General features: G+C 32.6%; 2 protein-coding genes and 1 pseudogene across 2 annotated transcripts; all 3 read left to right on the forward strand.

The window, feature by feature from the left end:
- The first annotated feature begins 788 nt into the window (after window positions 1-788).
- Window positions 789-1,844, forward strand: LOC121452174 (olfactory receptor 10AG1-like). The gene has a single exon (XM_041658022.1). It carries the CDS (start codon window positions 789-791, stop codon window positions 1,842-1,844), a length of 1,056 nt encoding a protein of 351 aa, XP_041513956.1.
- An 8,977-nt stretch (window positions 1,845-10,821) lies between these two features.
- On the forward strand, window positions 10,822-11,775 carry LOC121452131 (annotated as a pseudogene).
- A 6,535-nt stretch (window positions 11,776-18,310) lies between these two features.
- LOC121452472 (olfactory receptor 10AG1-like) lies at window positions 18,311-19,255 on the forward strand. The gene has a single exon (XM_041658644.1). The coding sequence runs from the start codon at window positions 18,311-18,313 to the stop codon at window positions 19,253-19,255; it is 945 nt and encodes a 314-aa protein (XP_041514578.1).
- Window positions 19,256-20,833: the final 1,578 nt, after the last annotated feature.

Consider the following 20,833-nt stretch of genomic DNA (forward strand, 5'->3'; position numbering starts at 1 on the left):
GACTTCTTTGCATTAGACAATGGTAATATGAGGTAATATAAGAATTTCTGTTTACTTTTGCTTTTTAGGCTTCTTTTTATGTTTGGTCATTTGAAGACTCTTAGCACATACTACATTTGCTCTTTTACAAAGCTCTTATAATGTGAGAATAGAGAGTAAAAACTGTACTTGAAAATAAGTAATCATTATTAAATGAAACCCTTACAAAGAACCTGAAAAGAATAGGAAAATGCTATAAATAAAGTGTATTTATTAATGAGAATAGTTCTAATTATTTAAAATAAAATTCAAAAGAGGTGTTCAAAGGAAAGTATAATTTTAAAAAAATAATAAAACTGAGACTAAAATAACACCAATGAAAACACACCATTTCCCATCGTGATAACAAAAAAATAAAATTTTGACAGAGCAATGAGAGACAAAACCAAGGATGCTTTATGAATCCTCAAAAAATTACATTATTTTATATTTACCTAAAATTACATGCAAAGTCTATATACAGTTATATACACACATGTATCTGTTTCCTAGTAATATATATGTATATATATATATATATGTTATATCACTTGAGCAGACAATGTCCCCCACTAAAGGCATATGCTAATAAAATATCTTTGAAAAGATAATGTTCACTACTCAATATCTTTGTGTTAGTACAGTCAAATTTAATAAAGCAGAACAGAACTTATTATTTCAATTAAGTTAGTTTTAACTATTTTATTTATTGGTTTTATAATTGTCAACTCTCATTTGAAGCACTGTAAACTAATGATACAATTTAAGTTATGTATATTATTGTTAGTAATTCAAACAAAGTAACAGGTCAATGTAATGTCAGGTATGAATTAATTGCCACCTTTGATTTATTGTCTGTAGATGAACAGAAGTTTACAACAAAAAAGTCGAATGCCTCTTCTCTGATCGAATTTGTCCTACTTGGGTTTTCTGATGTCCCCCATCTCCAGTGGATTCTGTTTGGGATATTTTTGCTCATGTATCTGACTATTCTGATGTGCAACAGCACTATAATGCTAATAACAAGAATTGACCCTGCTCTGCAGACCCCTATGTATTTTTTCCTAAGCAATTTTTCTTTCGTAGAAATCTGTTATGTAACCGTCACCATCCCCAGGATGCTCACGGACCTTTGTACTCTGAAAGGAAATATCTCTATATTTGCCTGTGCCACACAAATGTGTTTCATTCTTATGCTGGGAGGCACAGAGTGCCTCCTCCTGACAGCTATGGCCTATGACCGCTATGTGGCCATTTGCAACCCCCTGCACTATTCCCTAGTCATGAGCCACAGGATCTGTACACAGCTGGTTGCTGCCTGCTGGATCAGCGTCATTCCAGTTGTGATTGGACAAACTTACCAGATATTCTCACTACCCTTTTGCGGATCTAACAGAATCAATCATTTCATCTGTGACATCCCACCTGTCCTCAAGCTAGCTTGTGGAGACACATTTGTGAATGAGATAGCAGTCTACATAGTTGCAATGGTGTTTGTCATGGTTCCCTTTGTGCTGATACTTGTTTCCTATTGCAAAATTATCTTCAGCATTCTGAAACTGTCCTCAGCTAAAGGAAGGGCCAAAGCTTTCTCCACCTGCTCCTCTCACCTGACAGTTGTAGTCCTGTTCTATGGAACTGCTGGCATCACATACCTACAACCCAAGCCAACGCAATCAGAAAGAATTGGAAAACTGTTGTCTCTTTTCTACACCATTTTGATCCCAACTCTGAATCCCATTATATACACTCTGAGGAACAAAGACATTATGATGGCTTTGAGAAAACTACTCAGTAAGTTACTAGCGCGAGACAAAAGCTTGTAAGTACATATGTATTCATTATACTAACAGAAAAAAATGTATTTTTATTCTGATGTTTTTTAATACTATTAAATTTTTGTTAAACACCCTAATATTGTCATGCATTCTTAATTTCATACTTGGTTACAGGACTTCATCTTTTCAGATTACAGATGGTAAGTAGCACATATCTGTTATCAACACCTTCTTTTATAATGTTAGCAAAATACTCCTCTCAGATTGTCTGAGAAGCTCTTGGATGATTGTGATTATTGAGTAGAGGCATTTGTCTTATTCTGAGATGAATTTAGTTTGACTTTCATATGCTTTCTTCTTTGATTCTCTGTTTAGTTTTTCTTTCTTTATTTGTACACTGACAGATTGAAAGTAGCTAATGTAGTGTAACAGGTCGAGCATGGGTGCAGGAGTAGCTCAACAGAAACTAATTCTCACTAATGACTTGTCTGTTATTTATAGATCTCAGGTGAGTGGGCCATTTTCTTTAGTCATTTATTCACCAATCACATGGCCACTTTCCAATGGATAATCCTGATATATGGCAACACAGAGAGCCTTGGTTGTAACTGAGATACAAAATTAAACTAAAAGTCATTATTCTGAAAAAAGAAGAGATAGGAAGCAGAATTGATAGGACTCAGAGAGAGAGAGGAGGGGACAGAGAGAAAGACAGACAGACAGACAGACAGTGAGGGGGGAGGAGGTAAAAGGGAGCATACAGAACTCATTATACACATGATCTGTATCTAAAATCATTATACACAAAATGTAACCTGAACTAATCATATGCATGTATAAAATTGATGAAGAATTACCTCGACAGAAAACAAGTGAAAATGTGTTAAATCTTAATTACATCTTGTATATAAATTGAAGCAATGTCTCTCTTCCTCCTTGGTTGTAACATTAGTAGAAGGTGTGGCTACTGAAGGGACACAAATTTTGAGGCAATCTTGGCATTCTTTTTACTATAGTCATACCAAACACTTGCAAAAGTAAGAATAAAAGTATGGAAATATGTTTAGAAAAACATTAGGAGGAGAATTATACAAATTTCTTAGAAAATGAGCTATTTAAGTTGAGGTAACTCTTATTAAAAATTACAGATCAATATTCCTGTTTATGAAAGATGAAACTTTATCCTTTTTGAAAGTGTAATTATTTTCTAGAAATGTGAGGTTTTATTTATATGTACAAATATCTTTAGGTGTTGAAGAGATGGTTCAGTGTAAGGGCATTTGTTGCTCTTGCAGAGGACACAAAAAACACAAGAAGTCCTCAAACATCTTTTACTCTAGATAGAGTGGATCTGATGCCCTATTCTTGTCTCTGGAGCCATCATGTATGCACATGGTACACAGACATAAAATTGGAAAGCACTCTATAAACATTTGTCCTTATACCCACGGACAATTGTAGACTTCAATGTTCAAGGAAACACCTCTTTGAAACAGTGGAAGAGTTCTACAAGAAAACACAACTAATCAAAATGCAGATTTGTGGAGCCCAGTCCCAATGGATACATCTACAAAACAACTAAATATTTAATGCTCATGGAATACTGAGTAAAAGGTGGTAAAAAGATTGTAAAAGTCAGAGGATTAGAGAGTTTGCTATAAGATTGTTTATCCTAGTCACATCAGAAGCCATATTCATAGAGTCTAACAAACATTACTAGACCAAAATGAGCTGAGGATAATATCAAGGAACATGCTGAAGTGGACAGGGTATAGCTCATGAGGTGTCCCTATGATGCTAGTAGCTGAGAAAAGCTTGGAGAGGAGAGGTAGTAATTTCCAGGAAAGAGCATAACACTTGTGTGTCAAGTGCCAGACAACTCTAAAAACATGTACCAGTAACATTATACATATTGAGCAGCACATATTTAGGAATAAATACATACATACATATATGTGTGCATGTGTGTGCACAAAGATAAACACATATACATATATAAATGCAATAAAAATTAGTGGTAGAGCGGCCATGAATTTGGAGCATCAAGAGTTTTATGGGAGGCTTTGGAGGGAAAGTGAACAGTGTTGAAATTTTAATCTCAAAATTTAAATTAAAACTCCAAAACAAAGGAATAAAAAGTTCAAAATGTTATGACACAGACACAGGCTATGACTCGGTCAGCAAAGTGTTTACTGTATAAGCATGGAAATTTCATTTTGTATCCAGGAGACCAGCTTTTTTAAAGCTGAGGACTTGGAGTCTTGAAAGTTGCTGGACTTGCTAGCCCAGTAGTATTTCTTAATTACTGAATACAAGTATCAGTAGAAGACCATGTCTCAAAAAGCAAGGGACCTCAGCTCCCACCCAGTTGTAAACATTCATCTTCACATACACCAGAATCTCTGCATTTCAAATAAAAAATAACACATGGAAATATTTAAAACATGTGATCATGGACATATGATCAGAAAATAAAAATAAATGGAAGCAGTTTTATATGAAGGTTATGTTTATAAAAATATAAAATGAAAGACTTTTAAAGAAGCCAAAATTAAAGTGCCTATTTATATCCATTTGATTGTATACAAATTCAAGCTGAATGTATATTGCTTTAGTATTCTTAGATTTTTTATCAGACATTAACTCAAAAACATTCCTGAGTTTTATAAGTGTAATTCACAATGTTGGTAATTGGGTGAAGATAAAAATATTATACATTAATTAAACAGGTATAGTTAGTACAATTTAGAAATACAAGGGGGAAAATAAGTAATATAGGATAAATAGTTGTGTTTAATAATAACAAAGTTCAAAAACAAAGAAAAGCAAAGAGATATAAATAGCATTTCAAAACTATACTTAATTTTTTCTAATTCTGTTGCATTTTCAAACTCTTATATTCCATGAAAATTGTCTGTGAGATCATACTAATAATGATTAGAAATAACATCATCATTTATTTAGCTAATGAAAGCTAATTTCTCAGACTCTTAAGTCTTACTCTTTTCTTTTTTACTTGTTTTGCTGTTGTTGTTTTATTATTCTCATTTTTATTCAAATGAGTAAACTCTAGAATTGAAAAATATGTCTCATTCTTTTCTCTGACTATGACACAAATAGGATTTTCTTTTTCATCAATGTTGGGCACAGAGCATGTCTTTTGACAGTGACAGCTAAATCCTGTATAGGAATTGTAATGATATTTAGCTGAAGAAGTGTTCCCTCAAATAAATCTCAGAACATCACAGACCCTAAATATGATAGAAAAGGAAATGTGTATAGAGGCTTGAAATAACTGGTAGAGGAAAAATTTTCTGAACAAGACACCAATAGCATAGGTACTAGAAAAACTAAGAACTGGCACAACTTGAAACTGCAAAGCTTCAGTATTGCAAAGAATACCATCTTTCAGAAGTGGTAGGTTAGAGAATAGGAGGAAATTTGTCCAAATACACATCCAGAAAGGGTAAGTATAGAAAATTTTTATTAATAATTAAAAAATACTACATTCAGAAAAACAATAGTCCAATTAAAAATGAGGTTCAGAACTATAACGAAAGTTCTCAAAAGATGAAACACAAATGTCTAAGAAATACTTAAAGAAATCTTCAACTAATGATATTTATTGCTGATTACACACACTGATTGTAAGGTCTTATTGCTAATGACAACATTTATATTATGGAACACCAAATAGTTAAGCTGGTGCCTAAATGGAAGCTTCTCCAATCTGACTAACGTTCATAGTATGGGAAGACACACTATTAGTGGAGAAAGATAACCATCATTGTATCTACAAAACCTCTGATCTATAATGGTGAAGAGCAAGCTATTCTGATGCACTAGTGACTCAAATGTCAGAGGACAAACCGCTCTAGGTTGGGTTTAAAACTCACCCAATCAGTTGACACAGCTAAGGTTAACACGAGCCTGAGAGATGATAAACCATGGGCCTAGGAGAAAACTGACTCTGGTAATGGAACGTAGGAATAAAATGACCCCTTATGACATTCTGCTATACAAATCAACTGGTCCCTTGGTCACTGATCTTCTGAGAAGCTTCCTCTCACAGTAGATGGTAACTAGCACAGATACCCACAAGTGGACAATGCACGGAGAATAAGACACTTTGTAACACTCAGTCCTAAATTGATGTCTTCAGGAAATCCTTCCTTCCTGGGCCCAGAGAACTACACAGAAGAGGAAGGGAAAATGTTTCAAGAGCACACTATGCAGAACATGTCTGATGAAATATGAATTCACAGATAGTATTGCCTCATGTTCAGAATCTCCAAAATTGTTATAAGTCACTATTTAATGAACAATATGAAGACGTCATATGTTAGAGATGTAAAACTACACTGAAGATGCTTTTCAAAATTATTTTTATTTATTTTTCTTACACCATATTTTAACAATATTATTTTCCTCATTCATGATAATTCATTAGAAGCAATTGTTACTCTAAGGCTTGAAGTTTGGAATACACAGATTTTTTTCTTCACAGATTTTTCATTATTGCAGTTTAGCTTACTCCAGGTTCTCAATTCATTCTAAATAAAGATTATTTTGTTTGTTAAAACCATAACACAAGCTATCCTGTGAATACAAGAGACAGAACCCATTATTGTAGACAGACTTCAGAAAACTTCATGCTCCCAGCCTCAGTCTAGTATGAACCAAGGTTATACACAGTGTCTTCATAATAGAGAACATCACAGCTAAAAGTGTTTCCAAATTAGGTAATTGTTGTCAGTGTATTGCTGTCTATCACAGTGTTGCTCAGCAACTGTCCGTGTCTAGGAAATAAACCACACTGTGCCTTAAATTCTACTGGGGACCCAATTTACATGTTAAAGTAGAGTAAACATTATCTAGCAGAAATAAAATAGCCAAAGAAGGAAGCATTAAAGAGATTAACTAACAGAAATTTAGATATGTGCACAGAGATTTACTGACAGAAATTTAGGTATGTGCACCTATTTCTGGTGGAAGACAGAACTGCATTTGTTTGAAGAGAACTTTATTATATTCAGAAACAAAATATCATAGCAGAAGATGACAAAGCTTTGATGATACAAGTGGTTCCATTTAAAATAAATTAGACATCTAAATCATGGTGATAAAAAATAAAAATTAATCTGCATTAAAAAGGTAAATATGACTTATATATCCAATACAGTTCAATATTAATGTATTTAAAACTTTCACTTAACTTATTTTAGAAAACAATTTATTTAATTGTTAATGTATGTTTTAGTAAATAAATATAATTTGTACAGTAATTGTTAACAGTAAACACAGATGTTGAACCACTTCAAGTTAGAAAAATATTCAGCTATGATAATTTTGTGAAGCATAGATAATTTTATAGAAAACATCACATTGAAGGAGCACATTTTAACAATTTAAGAAGGAAGTGGAATATCCCTTTAATCAGTCTTAATCATATTTTAACCAGTGTCTTGGAGTTAAAAAACATGTGTAATATATTTGTTATACTAGTGAAATACAAAGATAAATTATTTTTTAAAGAATCATGATAATTCTTGGAAATAAGTATTGTGTAATATAAAAGTAATGAATGTATTTCGAGATCTATGTCATTACTGAAAGTCAATACAGATAGTATAGTGTTTGTGCATAGCAAAATGCACTCCAAAAACTATGGAAATTCTGAACTTTGAATGGCCTAGAATGCTCTTAAAAACTCATTTAAGTCTTTGAATTTATTCAGACAAGAGAAATTTAAAATAGAAATTCCCTGGCATTATTCTTATTACTCAAATATATTACACATTAAGCATTTACTAAAAAAGAATATTATTTGAGAATACCACAGTGAATAAATCTCTCCTCTTTATATCTTCATCTGTTCAAGAGCAGAAGATACGTATGGCCAGAATGTCATTTGAGTATATTTAATACAACACAATGTTAAATTGAAGAGTGAGTAAATCTAGAAGTATTATGTAGGAATGAATTACATTATTTGTTGCCACTTGAAAACATCATATAGGAGAATTTTACTGCTCTTTTCCACTGATTAATTATCTTTTTCTTTTTGACAGTGAAAATTTCCTTTAAATAGAGTGTTTTTTATTTCAAAGCTGAAAGGCACAATAAGTATCAGATAGTGCAGAGTGTACCCTTTAAAAAAGAAAAAAAAATGAGTGAAATAGTAAAGTAGTCACAGCCTTTTCTTTGAGTGTCATTTAGGATTTGTGTGATAAATTTCACTATAACCATAGAGAAATCTTTTTAAAAAAAAAGATTCTTGGGTAAAGTCCTGATATTGTAGTTACATGAAGGAGAGTTTAAGGAAAGAAGATAAATGTGAAAACAGATTCATGGCTACATCACCTTCAGAAAGATTTCAAAGGTTTCTTTAAAATTTTGTCAGTGCAGGGAGATGAAACTCATTCCCAGAATGAGTGTCAAGCAGAGGTGAGATTCAAAAAATATCACTGACCAAATTTTAATTAATCTATTTAGAGTAAATCCATCAGAACACATAGAATTAAGCATGGTATTTGAAAACAAATATTGATAGAATTTGTAGAAACCTGTGTGCTTTCACTACCTCAAGATTTTGACCTATATTTAGCGGTGTAATTCAGAAAATTACCCTAAGTAGTTTTAGAATTGCTAGGTCAGTGGATAGCTTAATAAATTCTGATCTAATGTTACCAAAATATATATCTTACACATTAGAAAAAAAATGGAAAACAATTCAACTACACCTCATTTTGTAGGAATCAGTCCAATATTGATGATTATGTTTGTACACTTTTTTGTTCTAGACGAAATCCATTGCATGGCATTGTAGAGATGAAAGATCAATAGGTATAAGTGGTAAATCAGAGATCATTTCAGAATGCCGAGGAAGCATTCTCTTCAGGGTTGTGAAAGCACAAATTTAGCTGCTACAATGAAGGAAGACCACTCTGTCACATATGAAAATACTCAATCTCTATGTGTAAAATTTATGATCCTGAAGAAAAAAGGTTTGAAAGAGAAGTTTTCAATAAAGCAAATAAAAAAGCCACCAATTAAATATTTAATAAACAGTGTGATTAATTAATGGAAAAAGTAACACCTTAATATGAAATATCTACAATTTATATAAGTAGAGAAACAAACTGAAGAATCAACTTGTGTTAATAAATGATAGATTTTTTGCAATATTTAGGTCTCACTAATTAAAATGCTCAAAGAAGTATTGTCTCACTGATAACAAAATGGAGAGTTTGAGATGAAACAAGCCCAGTTAAGAAAGTTTACTATGGTGAAATCCATAACGCACTAGTAAAAGTTATCATGTGCTCTAATTTTCATCTCTCTATTTCTTTAAAATGTGAAGTTAAACAGTGCTTATCTGAATAGCTGGTTTGTAGAGAACTTTGAAATTGTGATGGTGTCCTCGACACACAGTGACCTGTCTGTCCTCCATTTCACTTCTATCAGCATCTTCATAAGACATGTTTCTAACTAGGATTAAATGAGTGAAATCTTCTATAACCCCTACTTAATATAATTCAGAATGGCATTTCTTTTAACTATAATATCTCAAATGTTTAAGTAATTATTGATAAATTGCTTGTCATTTTGAAGTGAAAATGAGGTCAACATGTGCAAATTAAATTATAAGATGAAAGAAACCCTTGAACTAAATAAATAATATATGCTGCACTACTGTAACTATCTAAAAATGAGTACTTTGAAAGCTGTAATTATACAATCATTATAAAATGTTAAATAAATAAACTATAGATATGCATTTATTAAAACACATTTTGCTAAGTCATTTACGTATACAAATTTGCAGTTTTCTATCATTTTCTTTTTTAATTGAAATTACTTTTTCCATAAAACATATTCTAATTATGGTTTCCTCTCTGTACCCATCCCAACAAAATCCATATTTTTCTCTCATTAGAAAACAACAGACATTTAGAAAATAATATGAAAATAAATTATGTTGAAAAACATACCAGAATCAAGCAAAACAAACAAGCAAACAGATGGTAACAAGCAAATGAAATAAAAGAAAAAACCCAGGGGCTCATCTATTCATACATTAAAATCCCTGCAAGTTCAAAACTGGAAATGATAATATGTATGCAAAGGGCTTGTAAGGATTAAAAAAAAAATGCCGTGACAACGTATTACAGACAATATATAAACCCAAAATGCCATTGTATTTGCTTGGTGCTGGCCATCTACTGTTGGCAATGGGCCCTGCAATAAAGAGTGGTTTATATACCAATTAGACTGTACTGGAGAAAATAAATGTTTGTTTTGTTAGTGATTATCAATTGGAGATAATTTATGGATAAGGGCAGGACCAAATTTATTTTAAGTTTCTAGTAAATGTTTTTCAAATTATATTATAAAAATATTAATGACTTAGTTTTCCCAAAAATCTAACAAAATTTACATGAAGGAATTTACATGAACTGTGCTCTCTTAACTATCTTTTTTATTTTATTTCTATTTTAAGGGTTGGAATTGCTGGAATACAATCATTTCAGATTAGCCTCTAACTGGAGTTACAGTTGCAAGTTGGAGTTATAGTTGTGAACTGCCATTTGTGTGTGTAATCAAACCAGGGTCTTCTGTAAAAACAGCCAGTGTTTTTAACTGCTGAGCCAGTTCTCAAAACTAATAGAAGCACTGTCAGATATATAACTGATGGTATTAGAGACAATACAAAAATGTTGAGGTATTTAGCAGAAGAAGTTTCAAGTGATGCCAAGGTCTCTGCTGTGTTGGGCATGCTGTATGTAGCCTGAGCTGTAGATACGGAGGCTAATATTAATTTTGAAGGTATATTGGGGAATCTTTACCACAATAATGCACAAGTTTTTAAATAACTAAAAGTAAAATTTGTAAGCAGCCATACTTTTACAGTGCACAGTGATTACAGATAATGAAAATTAATTAGGATGTCTGGATTCTAGGATAGAAACCTCTAATCCCCGTTGAAAAGTAAACAACCATGCTGCCTGAATCTTCTCCACAGATGAGAAACCAACATCAACCACAAGGAGGAAATCTGACCAACCTGAAGGAATTTGTTCTTCTGTGATTCTCAGATGTTCCTCATCTCCAGTGGCTTCTGTTTGGACTGCTTATTGTCATGTATTTATCCTACTGGGCAACGGCACCATTGTGCTCATCACAAGGCTGGACTCTGCTCTTCAGACACCCATGTATTTTTTCCTTGGCAACTTTTCGTTTTTAGAGATATGTTATGTATCAATTAGTCTCCCCTGAACGGTCTACAACCTTGGGACCCAGAGAAGAAGCATCTCTTTCATTGCCTGTGCTACACAAATGTGCTGCACTCTTATCCTGGGGGCTGCAGAGTGCTTCCTGCTGGCTGTCATGGCCTATGACCGTTACGTGGCCATCTGCAAACCTCTGCACTATCCTCTACTCATGAACCAGAGAGTGTGTTCTCAGCTGGTGATTGGCTCCTGGGTCAATGGAATTCCAGCACAGATAGGGCAGACATCACAGATTTTTTTCTCTTTCGTTTTGTGGTTCCAATCAAATCAACCACTTCTTCTGTGACATACCCCCAGTACTTCACCTGGCTTGTGGGGACATCTTTGTGAATGAGATGATGGTTTTCCTAGGGGCTGGGATATTTGTGTTGGTTCCATTCCTGTTAATAATCTTTTCCTATAGTAAAATCATCTCTACAGTGCTGAAGTTGCCGTCAGCCACCAGTCAGGCCAAAGCCTTCTCCACCTGTTCATCTCATCTTGCAGTTGTGATGTTATTTTTTGGATCAGGTATGGTTACATATTTTAGATCTAATACTAGTCATTTGGGTGGAACTGACAAAGTGCTTTCTCTTTTCTATACTGTTGTGACTCCCATGTTTAATCCCATTATATACAGTCTAAGAAACCAGGATGTCAAAACAGCATTGAGAAAATTCTTATGCAAACAATTTACTAAAATATAATATGATTTATATTGTAGATATGACTTTGTATGTGTTTATAATTAAGTTCATAGATATAGCTATCTTTAACTGTGTATCTTTTCTGTTTTTATACCAATGATAATTTCAAAATAAATTTTTTGTTATATTGAGAGAAATATATCTCTGAAAATGTATGTAGTGATGTATGTATTACCAAATTAAATACATATCATTTTCATTTTTATACTTATTCTGAAATATCTTTACAAATAAACATTAGATACAATTAATATAACTCTATTTATTGTACCACAAATTCTGATATACTATTTTAAATCCTATATACAACTTTAAACATTCAGATGCAATGATTTTTAAAACTACTATGTAAAGTTAGTTTCAATTATGTCAGTAAGATGACCTAGTGTGTAAAATCTCTTACTTCCACAAATAATGACACGTATATTATCCCTAAAAGTCACATATGCGGAAGAGTACTCCCACTTTCAGCTTGACCTTGGTCTTCCAATCAGGTGCTGGGGTAATATATTCCCACAAATTCACACACACACACACACACACACACACACACACACACACACACTTTAGAAATAGTTCCATGAGAATAGTACACTAAGTTTATTACGTAACTTAGTTCCAGCAGTTTCCAGTTTATGTTTTGTCCGAATGATCTGTCTTTTGGAAAGAGTGGAAACTGAGGACATCCCCTGTGACTATATGGACAGAAATATGTGATTACAGTGATAATAGAGTTCCTTTTATGAAATGGAATGACCTGGTGTTTGCTGTCTACTTATTTAGAGTTGTAATAACTTTTTCCATGATTTTTCTTTTGATTGCATATGATATATATTATATCTGTTCTGATTAGTGTAATTTGAAGTGTATTTTATCAGATATTAAAATGACTACAGTAATATATTTCTTGTGACATTGGTACTTAAGGTTTAAATAAAAGCAAATAAAAATATAAAAATGTGTACATTGTGAATGTAGCAATGTCTTTCAAAGTATTCTTTATAACTGAAATTAAAATTTATTCACATTATCTTCCCCCTTGCTTTCCTCTCTGATATCATTGCTATTTGTGTCTTTTATTCAAATCATGACCACTATTTCTTTACTGTTGTCACAAATCATATACATTTAATTCATATACATATAAATATATATATGAACTTTTATATATTTTAAATCATATATATATTTATATATATAAACTTTTTCAGTGATTATAAATTTACTAGTATGATTTCAGAGTTGATTACTTGGTACTGGATAACAATGAGACTATTTCACTCAGCATTCCTTAGTTACCTCTAGTTCTTTTTCTCTGAGCCCCATGAATTTTTATCCATGATGCCTTATCTTTCATTGTTGTACTTGGAGAGGCAACCATATTTCTAAAACTCCATGGATATAGCTTCTCTAATAGTCTTAGAAGACTTTATGTTAATATTTACAACTTCATATTATACTAAAATCTAATTGTTTAGTGTTTATTCTTACTTTAAAATGGCTTTACATAGGAACGAAATAAATTCAGACACATGATAACCTAACAATCAGATTTAGGCATGCAACACTTTGTAAAATTTGTATGTGTTCTCCGAGGTCTTTGTAAATAAGCCACTATTAAACACATTTACTTTTCGATTCCAAAGTAAGGCTAAAAAAACACAATGTGCTAATGATTTTTGCTTAGAAAAAGACAATATAAATGTGTGTCCATCACCCAAATGATCAATAATGAAAAGTCTACCCCAGATGATGTAAAAAAGAATAACATATAAATCACCAATTATCTTTTGTAAAGAGGTCACAAGACACTAGTAATATGGAGTAGAAATATTAACATCAACAGGCAAATAAAACTAAGAAAAATATAATAAAAACCCATAAAGGAAAGAGCTTCTCCAGGTACTGCAGGATGAATGGAAGAAAATTGAAACTGAGAAATCCCTATGTTCTCATTGTACCTGATAAACAGAAAAAATAAGGATTTGGGGCAGAAACATGATCTGTTTTTAACAAGAATAATGTTTAAATCCTAATCTGACTGAAAAGTCCAATGATGCACATTACAAATAGAGAGTCATGACCACAGTATTCAGAGACAACAAGTAAAGGACTTGGAATTTGATTCTGTTTGTGAAAAATGGAAATTTATGAGTGGTCCTATTCAGGGTGAGGACTGTGAGGAAATGTTGCTTTATAAAATACTTGCCTAACCTCATTGTAACTTGCTGCAGATGGGATCTATCTATCATTAAGATTATATAACTTATATATTACTTTTAAAATAAGTGTTTATGGGTTTTAAGAATCAATGTCATCTACTTATCTTACATAATGCTACAAAATATGAGAAATATTATTTATTATTTCCTAAATACCACGGCTATAAGAAGTGCTTATTTGTTTAATATCCAATATTTGCTAATTGTGATTTATCTTTTCTTCTTGTCATTTCAATGCCCTGTACATTACATATTACATTGAACATTGCAGAGGATTGCCTTGCATATGAAACTCTATTTCATCTACTACATGTAACTCATAAAACAACGTTACTAAACAAATCAGTTCCTTAAAGTTTTTATGTAGGCAAACTTAACTGTCTTAAAGATTTTCCACTTTTCTTTATGTCTTTGATCTCTTAGAAATTTGGGAATGTTTCAATTGAATGTCCCATTTCATGTTTCTTCTTCTTCTAGATATTATTACTACTGCTGCTTTTGTTATTGTTATAAGTATTATTACTAACTTGGGCACATTATTATCAGCTAACAGCTTTTGCTGCTTCTCCTCCACATGATGGGTATGTTATTAACACACCCACATGACTTGACTTAACACCCCCATTACTCCAGCTTCAGATGCTCAAGTGTCCTCTTCTGCCCTCCATGGCACCACATGCATGCACATGTACACATAAATAATAACTAAAAATTTTGTAAAATATGCATCTTTATCATCATCATGTAGTGGTTTGAATATAAAGTGTAATAATAGTAATTATTTCATATGCCATAAACATATTAATGATTTCAAGCTCACAATGATCCTGCCTCAACCTCCCAAGTGCTGGGTTTGTAGCCATGAACCACTACTTCTGGAACTCATAATTAGAAAATAGAAAAAAAATAGTAAGACTACAAGAGGAATGGTTTGCTAAAATATATTTTTGTAGTTTTTGCTTCTTTGTTTTGCTTTGCATTGTTGAGTGTCTTGATTCATAAGAAAAAATATTCCAACCAATTAGAATAAAGTCCTTAGGAAAGAATTTATTCCCAGAGCAGAGACAGTATGCTACTTAAACCCCACAGTGTGAAAAGTATGCGGGAAGGTGATTAATCTCTTTTTAAATAAACTCATACTTAAGCTTAGAAATAAAAAAACTTATTTATTATTATTTCTCTTCTGAAAATTTATAAAGGTAAGGGTCATGTTTCACATAATTCTATTTTGGATAGTTATCAAATTTATATTTTTATGTACTTCTTTGCATTGACTTTAAGATGATATCGCTAAGTTGGCTGAGAGCAAAATATGAACTCTTTTTAAATATGACAAGTTATGTAGCAGGAAGTATTGTCAAAGTCACTAAAGACATTATCGTCTTATGAATTATCATGAATCTAATAGTAACTAATTTTTCATTTTAGTTTTAGAGTAATGATTTTCTGTTACACATTATTTAAGCTATTTTACAAATATAAGAACTAGACTTCAAAGCTGGAGAGACTGCTCTGTGGTTAAGAGCACTGGCTGCTCTTCCCGAGGACCTGGGCACAATTTTGAGTACTCACATGGCAGTTTACAACTCTCTGTAACTCAGTTCCAAGAAATCTGAGACCCTTACACTTGAAATAAAATTAAATAAATTATTCAAAAAGCAAACAAAAGAACTAGAGATCATATTTCATAAAAATCTACCTGCATAAGTAAGTAATCAAAATGTTTATTGAACATAAATATACCTGTATCTTACATTTATCAAAAGAACTCATGGTTGTCAATAATTAAGAACTGAAATAAAAGAATCTACAATTGTGAGGGGACATTGGTGTAGTTTCCATTTCAGTTTTAAAATTTTTGCTATAGAGTCATTTCTGAACCCATGTATTCAATTATACTTTTAGTTCCTATATTTGATTTTAATTCATATATTATCTCAGTCAGCATTTTATGGATTATGATTTGATATCACAATATTGACAACCAAGAAATCCATTGTTTCACAAGATATGTGAAATAAATATCTTTATTCAAAGCAAAATGTCTATACTTTTCTGTAATGCATAATAATTTTACAATTTTATTTCTTGATTATTTCTTATATGAATATAATATCATTTCCACATATCCCTCTTTAAGCTCTGTTTCTTAGCTAAAATTAGATATTTAAATGTTTTCAAACAGAAAAGTAGGAGAGCTGCTGCTTCATTGGGCACACTTTGTGGACAGAAGTGCAAGGACTGATGGGGTAGTACAGTGCCAGACCAATTGTCTGACATATAGCAGGTCAGGGATTCATCTGGAAAATATCAAAGAAAAGAACAAATAAATGGTAACAATTTTTGATAGATATATGAATTTCCAATCTAATTTAAAAAGGAAAGTTTAATAAAGGTGAATGAAAAGGATGTCTTTTCAATTTAAAAAGTTATTTATTTATAACATTTATATTTTGTTTGAAAATTTCATGTATTTATACAACATGTGGTGATGATTTTTCTCTCCCAAATGAAATATTGATACTTCCTAATCAAACAGAAAAAGGTTTCTGTAGAAATAGAGAAAGCAAAGTATCTGCTTATGAAATTTTATATAGTATCTTAAAAAGCATATCTCTATATAGAAACACACATTTTTAGTGAAATGGTTTGAAATGCCTCAGAACTTATTTTAATGTAGAAAGCCCCTTTGTATCACCCCGACCTTCAACAATAAAACTCACTAAAACCAAAGGAGAAGACACACTTTAAACTTCTCCATTTCTTAGACTGTGATAATGGCACTTTTCATAGCAACATCTATCAAGCCCATCTGGCTCACATGATACATCCTGGTCTTCAAGAAAATGATCTAGCTGTATGAGTTTGTCAATGTCTATGTATATAGTACTATATTGTGATAATCATTAGGAAAAATTGTTAAATGCCTTCTGTAGTGACTATATATTGTAATGAATTAGAAAAGAATTTCTGAACAAATTTTATGATTTTGAAATTACAGTTTAATTCTGCTACATTTTACTAGAAGTATTTACTACTGAACAGAGTTAAACAGATGCACAGTTTGGTTGAAGTATATTTACAAGAAGGATAAGGGGTAGAATCAGAGTATGTGATAATTTTTAGATGAAGAAACGCTTGGGGTTATTATTTCTGAAATACTTCCAGAATTTTCTATATGCTTTGAAATTTTATGAAGAGCTTTTGAAAAGAGAAAAATGTATGGTGAAAGAGAATTAAAGGGAAACTATATTTCTAAAGATAAATATAGCCTAGGATAATGAATCCATGAATGCTAGCACATTAAAGCTTAAAACCTCCAGAGAGCATACAGTGGAAGAATGGAAGAAGGGAGGTAGCTGAATACGTACACCAAGGGTGAAAATGAAGGGCTTAGAACAGCATGACGTGAGATCTGACGGACGAAGTTTTGATACAATAGACATTTATTCAGAATAGAGAGATACACCCCTTAGGTACACTTTCCTGAACGTGTGGGCAGATGGGAAAGCACGGGAGAACTTCTGATCCTTCAGCATCCTGAGATTGAATGACATTAACTTTTGTTATTTATTACTAAGTTCCTAGTTTAAGGACACAAACTTTAAAATCTGTATAAAATTTAGGACATTGGTTTTCAAAGTCTGAAAGGAAAGACGACATTTAATTGTTTTAAATTCCATATAATATTTGGTGGACAGTTAGACTATTTGTACTAAATTATCCTGTTTCAAAATAGCAAAACTAAAAGAGGAATAAAGTTGAAAGAATAATACATTTTATCACTGGACCTTTTTAGAACCTTTTGAATATTTACTTATGTATTATTTATAATTTCTGAAATTAATTTCAAAATAATTATAAAACAAAATATTTGGCAGAGATGTCAATAGTAAGAAAGAATCATACCCATGGGAGATATAACTTTTCTGAACAGAAATGGAGGAGTAGATTGAAATAAATTAAAACAATAATTTTAAAAAAAATGAATCATTACTTAACAATATTAACCAAAATTCTGCACTTAAAGTATTGAGAAAACAATTAAAGCTGTGTGCATAATAATCCAAGAAAGCACAAAATGATAACACTGCAATTATACAAACAAAAGTACTGAAAATGTCTCTATATATGGTAGTTGTTTAGAAGTATACTTCCTCAGCATTTGAGAAAACATATAAGATACATGTGTATATCTTTGTATTCTTTAGAGAATTAGGAAGTTTGGAGTGTGATATATGTAGCTTATGTGCTATATAAGAAAACCAAAGGCAGTGACATGATCTGCACTTTTGAATGAGTCATCTCCAAACATGGAATATGCAGAGATCAGTGCAGAGGACAATGGCTCCACAGTCAAACAATTCATCCTTCTGGGATTCTCTGACCTCCCCAACCTCCAAGGGTTTCTCTTTGGAATGTTCTCCATAGTTTACTTAATTATCCTAATTGGAAACAGCTTCATAATTGTAATCACTAGAATTGATCCAGCACTACAGAAGCCCATGTATTTTTTCCTGGCAAACTTTTCTTGTTTGGAAATCTGTTATGTGTCAGTCACTCTTCCTAGAATTCTGTACAACATCGATACTCAGAATAGAAACATATCCAAGCTGGCCTGTGCCACACAAACGTGCTTCTTCCTAATACTGGGAGCCACTGAATGTTTCCTGCTGGCTGTGATGTCTTATGACCGCTATGTGGCCATCTGCAATCCCCTGCACTATCCCTTGGTCATGAACCCAACAAAATGCACTCAGCTGGCTGCAGGCTCCTGGCTCGGCGGTATCCCAGTCCAAATAGGACAAACTTGTCAGATATTCTCTCTTCATTTTTGCAGTTCTAACCAAATCAACCACTTCTTCTGTGACTTACCTCCAATTCTCAAGCTGGCCTGTGGAGACACTTCTATTAATGAGCTGTCTGTCTACTTAGTGGCTATCCTCTTTGCTGCCCTCCCTTTTATGTTGATCCTTGCCTCTTATACTAAAATCATTGCCACCATTCTGAGGTTGCCAACTGCCACTGGAAGGGCAAAAGCCTTCTCCACTTGTTCTTCTCATTTGCTTGTGGTGTTTTTATTTTTTGGATCCGCTACTGTTACCTACTTGAGACCGAAGTCTACTCACTCTCCAGGAACTGACAAACTGCTGTCTCTGCTCTACACCATTGTGACTCCCATGTTCAACCCCCTGATATACAGCCTCAGGAACAAGGATGTGATTGCTGCATTGAGAAAACTGTTACTTAGAAAATAACAGAAAGGGTGTCTGCACTAATTTGTCTAAAGTACTTTGTTTAACTACCTGTGTTCTTGGGACACTCTCTCATAGCTATAGCTACATGGCCTTCTGTAGCCCTCTTTGCTGATGTCTAAACTATGGATCCAGTAGTGGTGGGATCTTAGGTTAGTCGAATTCTTATTTACATGGGGCAGATTTGCAGATGTTTTTTGGGTCTGTTTGTGATTCCTACTAATTCATTTTTTTCCCATTGACATTGCCTCTCTCGCTGTTTCACTTGTTTTATATGGACATCATTGTGAATGAAATGATGGGCTTCCATGGTGCTTTATTTTTTCAATGGCAAATGTTTCCAAAATAAAAGTTTATTTGTTTATGTTGAAGGACAGTTCTATATCTACTACCAAATAACCATTATTAACTTCTAAACATTCAGTGCTTTGTAACAGAACAACAATTAATCAGGCTTACTAGTCCAGTGGTTTAGAGACAATAATGCCAAAGCAATGGGTACAGAATGATCTGAAAATTCTAATCTCCAACTACAAGCACCAAGAAGAATGCAGACAGGGAATGGCTTGGATCTTCTAGCAGAGATACTGTTATATTATCACAAATTATGTATTTCTCTTTTACAAATTAGTGTTAAGTTAGAATGTGCTATTTTAAAGCTATAACTTTGTAGCTCAATTTTCTTGTCAACATGCCACAACTACTTTCAGTCATGTGATATGTGGGGACATTGTGAGAAATGCCCTCCAATGTGGGGGTCCCTGGATATTTCTGTGGGGCATTTTCTTAATTTTTTATTGATTTACGATGCTAAAGTCTGCTGTTAGCAGTGCTACCTTAGGCAGTTGGACATGGGCTTTATATTAGTAGGTTAACAAATCATAGGAAGTAAATTATTAGTGGAAATTTCTGGCTCAAAGTCCCTGCTTAACTCCCTATCTTAATTTGTTTCTGGATGATTTGCTAGATGAGCTGTCTGTCAAATATAACTTTTCCTTGTACATGTTCATTTGAATCACTGTCATTATTACATGTACAAGAAGCAAGCACACACAGTAGACAATGGCACTGGATAAAAGATATGCACAAAACCTTCATGCACTTATCTACCTAATTTGACTTTAAATAATGTTCCTAAGTGGTCATTTTCAACATAAGAGTCCAAGGTTTCCTTTATAGTTTGTTTCTGTAGTGATGGTATTCTTAGTAAAAACCTCATACATAATAAGAAATTTATTTTGCTTATCCTTATGTCATAAAGTTCTCATTAGGCAGACTGTATAAGTACAGTGTTTGCTTGTTTAGAGTTGATTTCTTCTGTATGGTAAATGATGATATGCATAGAATAAATGTCATTAAAATATAACTATAAATAAAAACTAAAAATGAATACTGAGATTATTGGCAAGTTTTACAATGTGTATTGACAAATTATTTACTTAAAAAATTTGCTGTGGAGATATAAAATATAGAAAACTAGCAAAGAAGACTGAACCTTATATAAAAGCATTCATAACTGTGGAGGTATGAATGAAGATAAAATCATTAGCATGCATTGTGCCTGTATCACTATCAATTATC

Source organism: Microtus oregoni, unplaced genomic scaffold (assembly GCF_018167655.1).
Source record: "Microtus oregoni isolate MIOR12 unplaced genomic scaffold, Mior012 000009F_ref0000495, whole genome shotgun sequence".
In the NCBI taxonomy this organism is placed as follows: Eukaryota; Metazoa; Chordata; class Mammalia; order Rodentia; family Cricetidae; genus Microtus; species Microtus oregoni.